Raw genomic sequence first — 12,808 nt, 5'->3', positions numbered from 1 at the left:
GAGTGTGACTTCCGGGTTCAAATTTCATAATAAAATACAAATTCGCTCAAACTGATTTGTATACCAGCGTTTTAGTGCCACAGAGGAAAAAATAGAGCCGACATCGAAAACAAATTCTAAATTTATGACAAAAAACTTCTTCCTACTCCATTTCGGACAAGATATGTTGTATGAGAGTTTAGGGATTATTTTAGCATTATTGTATATTTGAGTTATTATGGTATTAAATTGTTGTTTGTCCGTAATAAATATATATATATATATATTATGAGAAAATAAACTTGTAATATTACAAGAATAAAGTCCTAATATTTTTAGAATAAAGTGATATTAATAAGTGAAGTAACATAATATTACAATTAGGAATCAATAATTTTATTATAATGAAGTCATGGTGTTATTAAAATAAAGTCATGATTTTATGAGAATTAAGTTATTTTTCTCTCTCTCTCTGTTTATACTACAAGTTTATTTGAATATTACGACAATGCTCTCAAAGTATAAAACAAAAGGTCCTAAATGCTGTCATAGATTTGTCACTTTCATACACGTTACATTTATTATTTTTATTTTACTTATCTACAGGTAAATTAGTACAGATTATCCATACCATTAAAACTAAGGCCTATGAACTAAATTTGGTCCACAAGAGGATTTTGTTCAAAGTAAAAACTTGAATTAAAATAATTTTCACTATGTCATTATTTCCAAATGTACGGAGCCCGGCAAGGGTCAGGGGTAAAAAAAAAAAATCCGTGCCCACAGATTATTAAACCGTGCGCTCGGTTTTGCAATCCGTGCGCACGGATTATAAACTGTGGGCACAGATTTTCACTGGATTTTTTTTTTTTTATACCCCTGACCCTTGCCGGGCTTCGTACAAATGAGTGATGATGAATGAGTCATTTTCATTGGTTAAACTCAAGTTAATTGACTTGATGACACAACATCAGATTTGCTACTGTAAAAAAATCATTTTATCCCACTTCAGCAAATATGTTAACACTGAGAAAAAAACAGACTAAAGCACTGAGCTCACAGTGATTCATCTTATTTATTTATTTATTTTTAATCAATGCACATTTTATTCCATCTCTCAACAAACTTATAGAAATGACTGAGGCTCCATGATGATAATTCATATTCTAAAATTGCTGTATTGGCTTTTTATGCACGTTTCATTGTGCAGAATTTATTTAAACTTTTACGATTCAATCAAAAAGTGCTTGAACAGAGTACATGTATAGATTTGGATGCATTATGACACAATAGGGTTTTTCCATAAGTATTTATGAATGAATGACTTCCAACTGGTTTTATGTCTGCTAGTATCTACCAAGCTTTAGCTCCAATGGTTTCATGTTTTCTCACTCGTAACAATAATGAAATAGTCTTTTTCAGTGAAACTAAAGATCAGTCCAGACCTCATGGATGTGGGATTATCTTCTTACATTTCAACAGCAATAACAAATAAATATATTTACATTCTGCGTGTGACATCTATAGAAAATCTAAATAAATGCAGAGTAACTGTGTAAATCAGTGGTTCCCAACCTTTTTCTGGTCGTGACCCCCCCCGATCACTTTGTTTTCTTTAAAATTCTTTTATTTGAACGAGATTTATATTTGAGAAAGTGAAAGTATAGAAATACAATTGTTTGAGATTTTGTGTGGTGTTTAAATTTGAGAAAGATTAATAATTATTTAAGCTTTTTGAGCTTTCTTCCTTTTCCTGCATTCTATATCTATGCACTCTATATCTATGTATGTGATATTATGTATCGTTTTTTTAATTGTGCAAAATAGATCAATAACAATAAATCAAATTTAAACAAAATATTAAAGGAGAATTTTTTTTATTTCATTGTTAGACAATTCAGGCAACATCATTTTAATTTATTTCCAGGTGACCCCACATGGGATCACCACTCCAAGGTTGAAAATCCTGCTCTAAGGACACTGCTGCAATTGAAAAAAGAAATCCTGTCTTTTGTATAATTTTAATGAGAAATTTCTAAAATTTTATTACTGGACATTTCAGGCGACCCCATTTTTTTTTACAGGCGTCCCCACATGGGGTCAAGACCCAAGGTTAAAAAATCCTGCTCTAAGGATATTGCTGCAATTAAAAAATAATACATTTTTTTAAATATAATTTTAATGAGTAATTCTTTTAAATGTTGTTATTATTAGACATTTCAAGTGACCCTATTTTGTTAGCAGGCAACCTCACATGGGGTCACGACCCCAGCGTTAAATAATCCTGCTCTAAGGACACCACTACAAGTAAAGTAAAAGTTTTAATGAGTAATTTTTTGTAATATTGTTATGACTAGACATTTCAGGTGACCCCATTTTATTTCCAGGCGACCCCACGTGGGGTCACAACCCCAAGGTTAAAAAATCCTGCTGTAAGGACACTACTGCAATTAAAATATTTTTTTATTTTTTTCTAAATATAATTTAATGCGTAATTTTAAACTTTGTATTATTACTAAACATTTCAGGTGACCCCACATGGGGTCACGAGCCCAAAATTGAAAACCCCTGGTGTAAAAGTGATTTTTCCATAAAAATGTGTTGTTTTATAAAACCAGTTCTGTTTTAGATGAAATGTGATAGTTTTGCTCATGAGAAAAGGACGAGACACACAGACAAAGTGATGGCCACTAGAACGACGGTGAGCAGCAGCAAGAAGATGAAGATGTGACTCTGATGGCAGTGAGTGTGAGGCTGGAGCTGCTCCTCGTCCACAGACAGCAGAGCTAAGGACGCTGTGTCACTGCTGCTGCTCAGAGGGTCTCCACCCTCTCCACCCCCTCCACCCTCAGGCTGCCGCGGCTCCACCATCCACCGCAACACGTTCACTTTCAGCTCCATGTCTTCAATCATGTGATCAATGTGAGTGATCTCCTTCTCCATGGTGCACCTCTCCTGGAGCTCCAGTCCATCAGTGATGGTTGGAGTCTGGACCTGGTTCAGGTCAGACCAGCTCAGGGCTCGAGCAGCGACCTCTGACCCCCCTCCTGGAAGATCATAAGGAGTAATATTACCCACAAATAATGGCTGGTAACCAGGTGTCATTAAAGAGACCTAAGCCAGGGGTTCTCAACCTAGGGGCCGTGAGACACTGGGAAGCTGTTTCCAGATGCCTTCATGAAACTAAAAATATTCTTTTGTTGAACAATTTGAGCCCATTTTTGGTTATTTTTCTCCTTTTTCTGCAACTACACCAAACTTGCTATATTGTAACCTATTTACGTCACTTTTTCTTGCCAGATTTTTGCTCCTTTTAATGTTTTTTTGCTACATTACTCCCATTTCTGACACTTCTAAATCAAATTTCCATGCCTTTTCTGCACATTTTTTCCACTTTCAAGATATTTGTGTCACTTTTAAACCCTTTCCACCACATTTTCACCCAATCCATTATTGTCACTTTTAATCTTTTTTCACCATATTTCATGATTATTTTGGCCAATTTAACCACATTCACTATTTATCATGCCCATTATTTGCCAGTTTAAACTAATTGTTTCAATGTTGAAACTTTGAACCCATTTTACCACTTTATCTGTCCATTTTTGTTCACTCTAATTTGCAACTTTTGACCAATTTCTGTGTTTTTTTAAAATCCCATTTCACCACCTTTTCCACCATTTTTGGTCACTTTTAACCTATTTTATTTCTGATTAAAAGAAGTACTTCCATCTTTAAGATGACTATAATAATAATAAAGGTTCCTAGATAACAGTGGATATTATTCAGATGAATAAATAAATGTGGTTATCACAGATTCATAGAACAATAGACCATCATTTTGCTGACTTTATGGATGGACCCCAAAAATCTCTCCCCATTATTCCCCCTTATAGATGGCCCTGTCTCCACATGACTGTTCTTCAATATTCATGTCTGTGTTCAACCACCTTCAGCTACAGTGGGGGTCCCTGCTCTCTGGGACCTTTATTTTAGGGGTTGCGGACTGAAAAGGTTGAGAAACACTGACCTAAGCTAACGTCACAAATCAAGCCAATTTGAGCCTGAATTCAACTGGAAACAATTATTGTCACATAAAACTCACTGTAATCGGGTTCCAAGTTCAAGTTTAACTGATTGGGAAAAAATTCTAATTCATCCAAAAATATATGAACCTCAAGACATTAAAGATCGTAAAAAGGCATTTATCATCTACAGAGCTCATCAATACCAAATTTTTATGAACTATTAACATTTTTTATCACGGTCAATTTTTATTCTTCTGCCCATTATTGTTTGGCCAACATATGTAAAAAAAAATATAAAACGTGAACTTAATTTCCTACTCATTAGCAATAGAGGTGGTGATTAATCACTATTTTATTATTGACGAATATGAATAGTGAATCTGATGATACGATTTACAATTTGCATGTCACGATACAATATATTCCAATACTAAACAATACGATATCCTTCACGATATATCACAATATCAATAATTACAAATTTAAAGTGGTATGAAATACTTTTTTTTTTTTTTAAACATGCCAGAACAAGTCAGTAACTAACTGTTATTCAACTAACAATATGAAAAACAAGTGGTATGTTTATTAAACTGTCAAATTATATTTTTCAAATATGTTTAACTTTTGCTACTACAACAGATTTTGATTCTGTTTTAAATTCTTAAAAAAAATAGTTAACAACATACATGTTCAGTATGTTTCATGAAAATAAAGTGCAATCAACTTCCAGCTAAAATGCATTGAGGAGTGAGAGAGTTTAACAAGGTTTGATGGTGCGTTCACTGACACCTAGTGACTGGGAGTTTACGTGCTATGCATATGCTAGCGCAATTAAATGTTTTTTTCATTAAAAAAATTTAAAAATGAATCGATTTGAACATTTTTTTGGATCAAAAAATATAATCGCGCGATGAAATAGCGCAACATATCGCCAAATTGAGTTTTTTCTCATACCATTAGTAACTCGTGTTCTCTTCAAATGGAAATATGTACGAGTACATTCCTCCATCGTTTACCTTGTAGTCCAGTCTTCACCAGGTTTGCGGCGTTGCCTACAGAGACGATGTCGGCCACGTTGTAAACTTTGCACATGTCGACGTGAAATAGCTCGAGGGACGAGGAGAACGACACCCACAGGATTTCCAGCTCCTTCCGCGTCTCCGGCGCCAGACTTTTATCCCGTAGATACAAAGTCAGACGCTGACAGATGGCCGTCGCCAACTTTTGGGCCTTTTCTCGTGTTTGCCGCAGCTCGTCTCGCAGCTGGAGGCCATCCGTGCACCCTCCGACACACGAGGCCAGATGTCGATGACATGCCACCACCTGAGGGCAAGAAAAGATTTAAATATAAGAACGATTTCCTTTGGTGCAGTGGTTCTCTAACTATTTAGGCTTAAGTACCCCTTTCTCTCATTTCTGAATCCAAATCCCCTCTTTGTCGAACTACAACATTTTGCTTAGAAAACTATTTAAAAACAACTATAGATCTTGATGATGGAATGAACGAGTGATAACACATTTTAAAGAATTTAAACAGTATTTAGTGCAGTGGTTCCCACATTTTTTTTTATCAAGGAATTCTGGCGACCCCAAAGACTTTTTTTTTAGAATTAGTTTTTGATCATGTATGTTTCTCAGATGTATATATACAGTGGTGTGAAAGTGTTTGCCCCTACCTGATCGCTTTCTTTTTTGCATGTTTTCCACACTTAAGTGTTTCAGATCATCAAACAAATTTAAACATTAGTCAAAGATAACAAGTAAACACAAAATGCAATTTTTAAATGACAGGTTTTATTAATGAGGAAGAAAAAAAATCCAAAGCTACATGGCCCTGTGTGAAACAGTGTTTGCCCCCTAATCCTAATAACTGGTTGGGCCATAGTTAGCAGCAACTACTGCAATCAAGCTTTTGCAATAACTTGCAATGAGCTTTTTACAACGTTGTGGAGGAATTTTGGCTGACTCATCTTTGCAAAATTGTTGTAATACAGCCACATTGCAGGGTTTTGGAGCATGAACCACCTTTTTAAGGCCATGCCACAGCGTCTCAATAGGATTTAGGTCAGGACTTTGACTAGGCCACTCCAAAGTCTTCATTTTGTTTTTCTTCAGCCATTCAGAGGTGGATCTGTTGGTATGTTTAGGATCATTGTCCTGCTGTAGAATAGGGACGGGAGCCTCTGGGTACCTCACAATACGATACGCGATGCAAAGCTCACGATAACGATTATCTCACGATATGACGATACTGCGATTATTGATATATTGGTCAGAAATCAATCTACCATAATCTATGACATAACAAGAAAAAAAAAAGATTTAGTGAAAAAATACAATTTTTATTTTATATCTCTGAAAGACAATAAATTGAAAAAGTGTCCTATGAACAGTGACACTATTTTAGTGAAACATTTCTGTAAATAAGTGTCAACATACCAATGTAAATGAATAAGTATCTCCAATAGTGCTTTCTGTAAACAAAAAATAGGGTCTTTCTTGCCAGTGACACCATTATAGAGCAATATTCCAGTAAACAATATATTGGTTCCTTCAACAAACATTGACAAAATTTCTGTGAAGACGTACCTACACATTTTAGTGAAAAAGCAGAAAAGGTTTTGAAAAAAAATAAATAAAAAATCGATACTTAGTGGGAGCATATTGATTATCGATTGTGCGGAAAAATATTGCGATATATCGCCGTATCGAGATATCGTCACACTCCTATTGTGGAACCCAAGTTGGCTTCAGCTTGAGGTCATGAACAGGTGACCAGACATTCTCCTTCAGGATTTTTTGGTAATTGCTCCCATTTATCACAGCAAGTTTTCCAAGTACTGAAGCAGCAAAACAGCCCCAGACCATCACACTGCCACCACCATATTTTACTGTTGGTATGATGTTCTTTTTCTGAAATGTGGTGTTACTTTTATGCCAGATGTAATGGGACACAGACCTTCCAAAAAGTTCAGCTTTTGTCTCATCAATACACAGAATATTTTCCCAAAAGTCTTGGGGATCATCAAGATGTTTTCTGGCAAAAATGAGACGAGCCTTAAAGCTGATATCCGGAGTTTCTGAGAAATCTGTGTTCATGTATCATTCTTTTGAAATGCGAAAAAATAGTCTTTTACTATGGTCTACTGCTGGTGGTCATTCATATACAAAAATGTATAGAAGTCCTGCCTTTGTCCATAGACACCTATACAAATGCAAGAAAGTGCTGACTTCACCCAGCCAATAGGCTTTAATGTCCTTTTTGCTTAGCAGTGGTTTTGGTCTTGGAACTCTGCCATGCAGGCCATTTTTGCCCAGTCTCTTTCCAATGGTAGAGTCATGAACACTGACCTTAAAGGGGACATATTATGCTATTTTTCACCCATCTCCATTTGTTCTCAGAACCCAAACAACATAGTATTTAAGGTTTACTTTCTTCAACTCGCCTGTTTTCTGGAGTTTTAGCCCTCTGAAAAGTTACTTTCTGACTCATTCTAAAACCGGGCTGTTTGAGTGGGCGTGTCTTTAGACGCGGACTCCGCATATTACTCCACACAACATATCACTAGCGACTTTCTTTTGCTATTCACACATTCTTGTTATTGTTTTCTTCAATTGTGATTGAGAGTCAGAAAAGCACTGTTTGATGACGTGTATACGCCGTGCAGCAACAGCAGCTTCAACAGCAAAAGCAGCTGTTACAGATGCTTCAAACACTTACCAAAGCTGCTACCTTGCTTTATTGTCATCATCTCATGAAGAGATTACAGGAATAGTCCATTCAAGGTGACAGTCCACTATTTTTGTCCGATTGCTGCATCGCATTATGTCACAAACACAGTGTTGCCAGATTCGTGGTTCGTGTTTGGGCTGTTTTTATTGGAATGGTCAGGTTCTAAGATGTGATTGGGCTAGAAATTGTCCATCTGATCTGGCAACGTTGATTCCCATTTTCACTTGTGATGTCACAAATGTAGAAAATGTGAAATGGAGCAATTTTCTCTGTTTTATAAGACTTACACAGACCACAAACAAACAACTGGATGGTTTTATTTCACATTTTGTGTGCTGGTGGACACTCAAGTTACCTCATATGTGATCAAAAAAATTGCAAAAGTAGATTTTTTATAATATGTCTCCTGCAACTGAGGCAAGTGATGCCTGCAGTTCTTTAGATGTTGTTGTGGGGTCTTTTGTCACCTTTTGGATGAGTCGTTGCTGCTCTCTTGGGGTAATATTGGTCGGTTGGCTATTCCTGGGAAAGTTCACCACTGTTCCGTGTTTTGGCCATTGGGGATAATGGCTCTCACTGTGGTTCACTGGAGCCCCAAAGCTTTAGAAATGGCTTTAGAACCTTTTCCAGACTGATAGATTTCAATTCCTTTTTTTCTCATTTGTTTCGGAATGTCTTTGGATCTCGGCATGATGTTTATAGCTTTTGAGGATCTTTTGGTTTTCTTCACTTTGTCAGGTAGGTCCTATTTAAGTGATTTCTAGATGGAGAACAGGTGTGCAGTAATCAGGCCTGGGTGAGGCTACACAAATAGAACTCAGGTGTGATCAACCACAGTGATGTTTTAAGCTGGGGGGCAAACACTTTATCACAGAGGGCCATGTAGCTTTGGATCTTTTTCTTCCTCATTAATTTAAAAACTGCATTTTGTGTTTATTTGTGTTATCTTGGATTAATGTTCATATTTGTTTGATAATCTGAAACATCTAAGTGTTCACACCACTGTATGTTGCTGGCTGTTGTAATCATAACTGAATTGTAATTGAGTTCAGATAATTGACTTTAGAATAGGCATAAATATTCTATAGAAACTGTCAATTACAATTTAATTAAACATAAACCTGGGGAACCATGTTACAGTTGAAATCTAGGCATACACTGACAGAAAAAAGGCTAATAACCCCACACCAAAAATATGAATGCCAATATTTTCTTTGATTAGGAAGCTTAACAAGATAACCAAGAGATGAAATTCAAATTACATGATAGATAATATTTTTTCTGGTATTTTAACATTTGATTTAAGACATGGGTCAAAACTAACCTGTTATCATCAGAGAGGCTAACACCAGGAAGGAAATACGCTTTATGGGGTTATTAAAAAAAAAAAAAAGCTCAGTAATTATTGATTAATTTATATCGAACTTTAGTAATTGAGAATGTAATTGATTGACTTTCAGGGAAAAAATGATCAGAAGTACTTTATTTATCTCAGGGGGAAATTACTTGCGTTACAGCAGCTGAAGAAATATTACAAATAAAAAAATAAACACTAAACAAAGAAAGAAAGAGAAATGTACATAAAGTAAAAGACTGTTAATTGAATAAATACAAGTGCACACATTTCAATAATAAAAGATAAAATAAGATAAATAACAATATTACAAATACACAAATATGTTATATACAATGATGAAAGATAAAAATTGCAATTTTCGCTGTATCTGGCAAAAATGCTGGTCACCGAAATCATAATCGAGTTGTGTTTGAACATTGATAATTGAAGACAGCATTGTAATTGAAAAATGTAATTGAGCCCAACCCTGACGTAAACCATTACTGATGCAGACTAAGTCACACCACCTGATCAGGTACAGTATGTGGACCACTAATCTCAACTAAGCATTGTGGCTGTATTAACCCTAAGCAGTTCTACACTACTAAACAAACACACATTAGCTTTGAACATCAGTGCAGTTCATTAGAACCAAACCATATTATTACAACAATCTCCAACATGTGTCTAAAATGTGTCGGAACGCAGGAAAGAGTGTGAGTTTTTGAGGATTAGCTTTCATTCATTGAAATATATTGCAAATAATCTCATTATCATTGATCTATTTCTAGATAAGCCTGAGTAACCTTGTCTACTTTAGAGCGCCAGCAAGAATTTAACTATTAAATTCATTCATGAATTGATTCATTAATGATATTTGTTTTTTTTCTTCAGTTCTAAGAAATACGATATTTAAAATGACAGTTTGCACTATACTTTGGAGTGTTTATTTCAGATTTAATGCACTCCGGCTACTTTTTAGTACATACAAATATAGTAATGAAGTTTCTCATAATGAATGGATTTCACATTGACACAATTTTTAGAAATAAGTCAATAATAAAAAAATATTATTAAATTATTATTGATGATAAATTATAAATCAACAATGAAATGATAAAATAAAATAAATATTTTTATCATTAAATACATTTATCAATGCATTAAATGATAAATGTCAACATTTATCATTAAATGCAGTGTTTTTAATTTTTTTAAACTCTAAAAGTACATCTTAAGATCATGTTTACGTTTCCAAGAATGACTAAAGCATTATCAGTGGGGAAAACCTGTGCACACATGACTGCATAATTTAGCTATTTCTACACATGTTGCATCTCCATTAACTTTGTAAAATGTGTGTAAAATACCTGTTTTTATTTGTGTAGATACCTTTAAAAATATATTAATCTTGGTTTCACATTCTTGCTAACTTAAAGCATAGTTTCTTTTAGGAACAGCCATGACTTCATTCATCTCGGAGCCAAAAGATGCACCGAACCATAAAATCTGTTTCACTGAGAGTGCATTTTTACCCCTAAGGTATTAAGGGACAATTAATTGTTTTGTGTATGTGCAGTCTAATATGTATATATTACTATGGAGAAGGTTCACCTCTAAAACTAAACTAAGATGCTTCGTTTTCATCATTTAACCATTAAAATCATTTAAATGTAGATGTTACCATGAAACAAACCTGGTACGGTCAGAAAGTTAAAGCAGTGGTTCCCAATGTGTCGTGACCTCATTTTGATCACAATTTGATCATGTTTATGACAAGATGCATTAGCGTAGAGATTTTTATCATGTTTTTTTTAATTATTTGTTTTTTTCGAGATTGATATTTGAGAAAGTAGTTGTTTAGAATTGTCTGTTTTAATTTGAAAAATATCTACAATTAAAAAAAATTACAAAAATGTAATTTTCACTTTTATTATTATTTAATTTCTATACCATATATTTTTTACAATTTATATTTGAGATAGTGAAAGTAGTTGTTTAAGACTGTGTGGTGTTTTATTTGAAAAATTCTAATTAAAAAAAATTACAAAAATATAATTTAGATTTTCATTATACAACTATTTAATTTTGATAATGTATTTTTAAAACTAGAACTTTATTTGAGGAAATTAAAGTATAGAATACAGTTAATTTGAAAAGCAATAATGATTTTTTTAAATTACAAAAATATAATGTTAATCAGTAATTTAAAAAAATTATTTATTACTAGGCATTTCAGGTGACCCCATTTGAATTCCGGGTGACCCCACATGGGGTCATGACCGCGAGGATGAAAAATGTGCTAAAACTATGAGAAAATCTGAAATATAGCACATGATGAAATATTGTACCTTCATCAAAGAATCCACCTGTGCCTTTTCATCAGCCAGACCTTTATCTTTTCCCAGCGTGCAGTCATTGCCCACTTTGTTGTTGACCAGTGGCATAAGGAAGACCTGGCCTGAGTCTCACAGACTCCGTTACAAGAGGCAGGATTTTGGCCCAAAACTTCCCTTTTCTTCTCTTGGAGGATGCTTCATTCAGTGCAGAACGACGTCAGTCTCCAATCAGCATAATGACGTATAATATTCCACGTGGAGAAACAGCAGTGCATGACGTGATAGTTCAGAATCTTCAAAGGCCGTGAAAAATATGGATTTGAAAAGTAAAAGAGACTGAAGTGAGAGTGCTAATCCTCTGATTGACCCCTTCGCACTGACGCAGGGTAAGTAAAGCTAATCTCATTAAGTATCACAGAGACCAGGGAGAGGGAGAGAGAGCTGGATGTCTACCATAATGGTCCTTCGAATAAGTGAGAGGAGGAGACTGTGTCCTCCACTACACCACAGCAGCTACACCTCATTGACTCCACTGTAAAGGTCAGCGTGCTGCAGGACAAATGCATGGTGGGGGAGTGAAGAAGGTCCTGTTTTGATAAATCAGATTAAAGTTAACCATGCAACAATGAAACATTTGCCTTTCACCAACACTTGCAGTAAAGGTGAAATTTTCTAAATATGTTCAGGCAAAATGTGACCCACTGAAATATCAAGTGTGTGTTGTTTAATAAAGTGGAAAAATCCTAGCTTTCTAGTTTTGATAGTTTTTTTTTTGTAATGCAGGTTGATGATTTTCAGCATTTTTTGCAATGTCACAACTCTGGATCCCTCCATTGCAAGATAATTTTTGCAAACTTAAAGGTAGGGTAGGTGATTTTCAAAAGCTAGCATGATTTTGAACGTAGCTTCCCCGATGGCTCCGCCTTTACCCCCCTCGCCCCTCCCCTCTGTGCTCCGTCTCACTCACATACATGCGCACAGCTGCTGCAGAAGAGGAGCTGAGCTCATCGCTTGTGTTGTGTAGAAACTTTGTTGTCTCATGTCTCATTCAGCAGTAAGTAAACAATAAACTTTACCATTATATATGTTAAAAAACGTGACCAAAAACTCTGTCAGTGGTGACGCGCTTTCAGTGTGAGCTCATGCACGTGAGGGGTCGAAAACAAGCAGGGAGACAAGGAGACGTGATTGGTTAAAAAAACGGTTTGTTTTTTTTTCATTGGTCGAAGTTATTACAGATTTACAGCTGCTGCACTTGACAGATTTTTTTCATTCCTTTTTCAGAGCACATAATATCTTCATTTCTGTCAGGCCATAAAGACAATTTCAACCAAGAACTTCAAAAGTGTATCTGGAGAAAATCACCACTAAACACGCCAGTTCAAGTCCCGGT

The 12,808-nt window shown here is 35.2% G+C and overlaps 1 protein-coding gene across 1 annotated transcript; it reads right to left on the bottom strand.

Annotated features, from left to right (window-relative positions):
• Positions 1 to 2,628: 2,628 nt before the first annotated feature.
• Positions 2,629 to 11,615, bottom strand: rgs9bp (regulator of G protein signaling 9 binding protein). Its single transcript, XM_028434124.1, has 3 exons — positions 11,428 to 11,615; positions 5,024 to 5,330; positions 2,629 to 3,026 (listed from the first exon to the last, which is right to left on the bottom strand). The coding sequence occupies exons 1-3, from the start codon at positions 11,521 to 11,523 to the stop codon at positions 2,629 to 2,631; spliced, it is 801 nt and encodes a 266-aa protein (XP_028289925.1). The 5' UTR covers positions 11,524 to 11,615.
• Positions 11,616 to 12,808: the final 1,193 nt, after the last annotated feature.

The sequence above is a fragment of the Gouania willdenowi genome, chromosome 20 (assembly GCF_900634775.1).
Source record: "Gouania willdenowi chromosome 20, fGouWil2.1, whole genome shotgun sequence".
NCBI lineage: Eukaryota > Metazoa > Chordata > Actinopteri > Blenniiformes > Gobiesocidae > Gouania > Gouania willdenowi.
The sequence above is the reverse complement of the archived record's forward strand: the minus strand, read 5'-3'. Positions and strand labels throughout refer to the sequence as shown.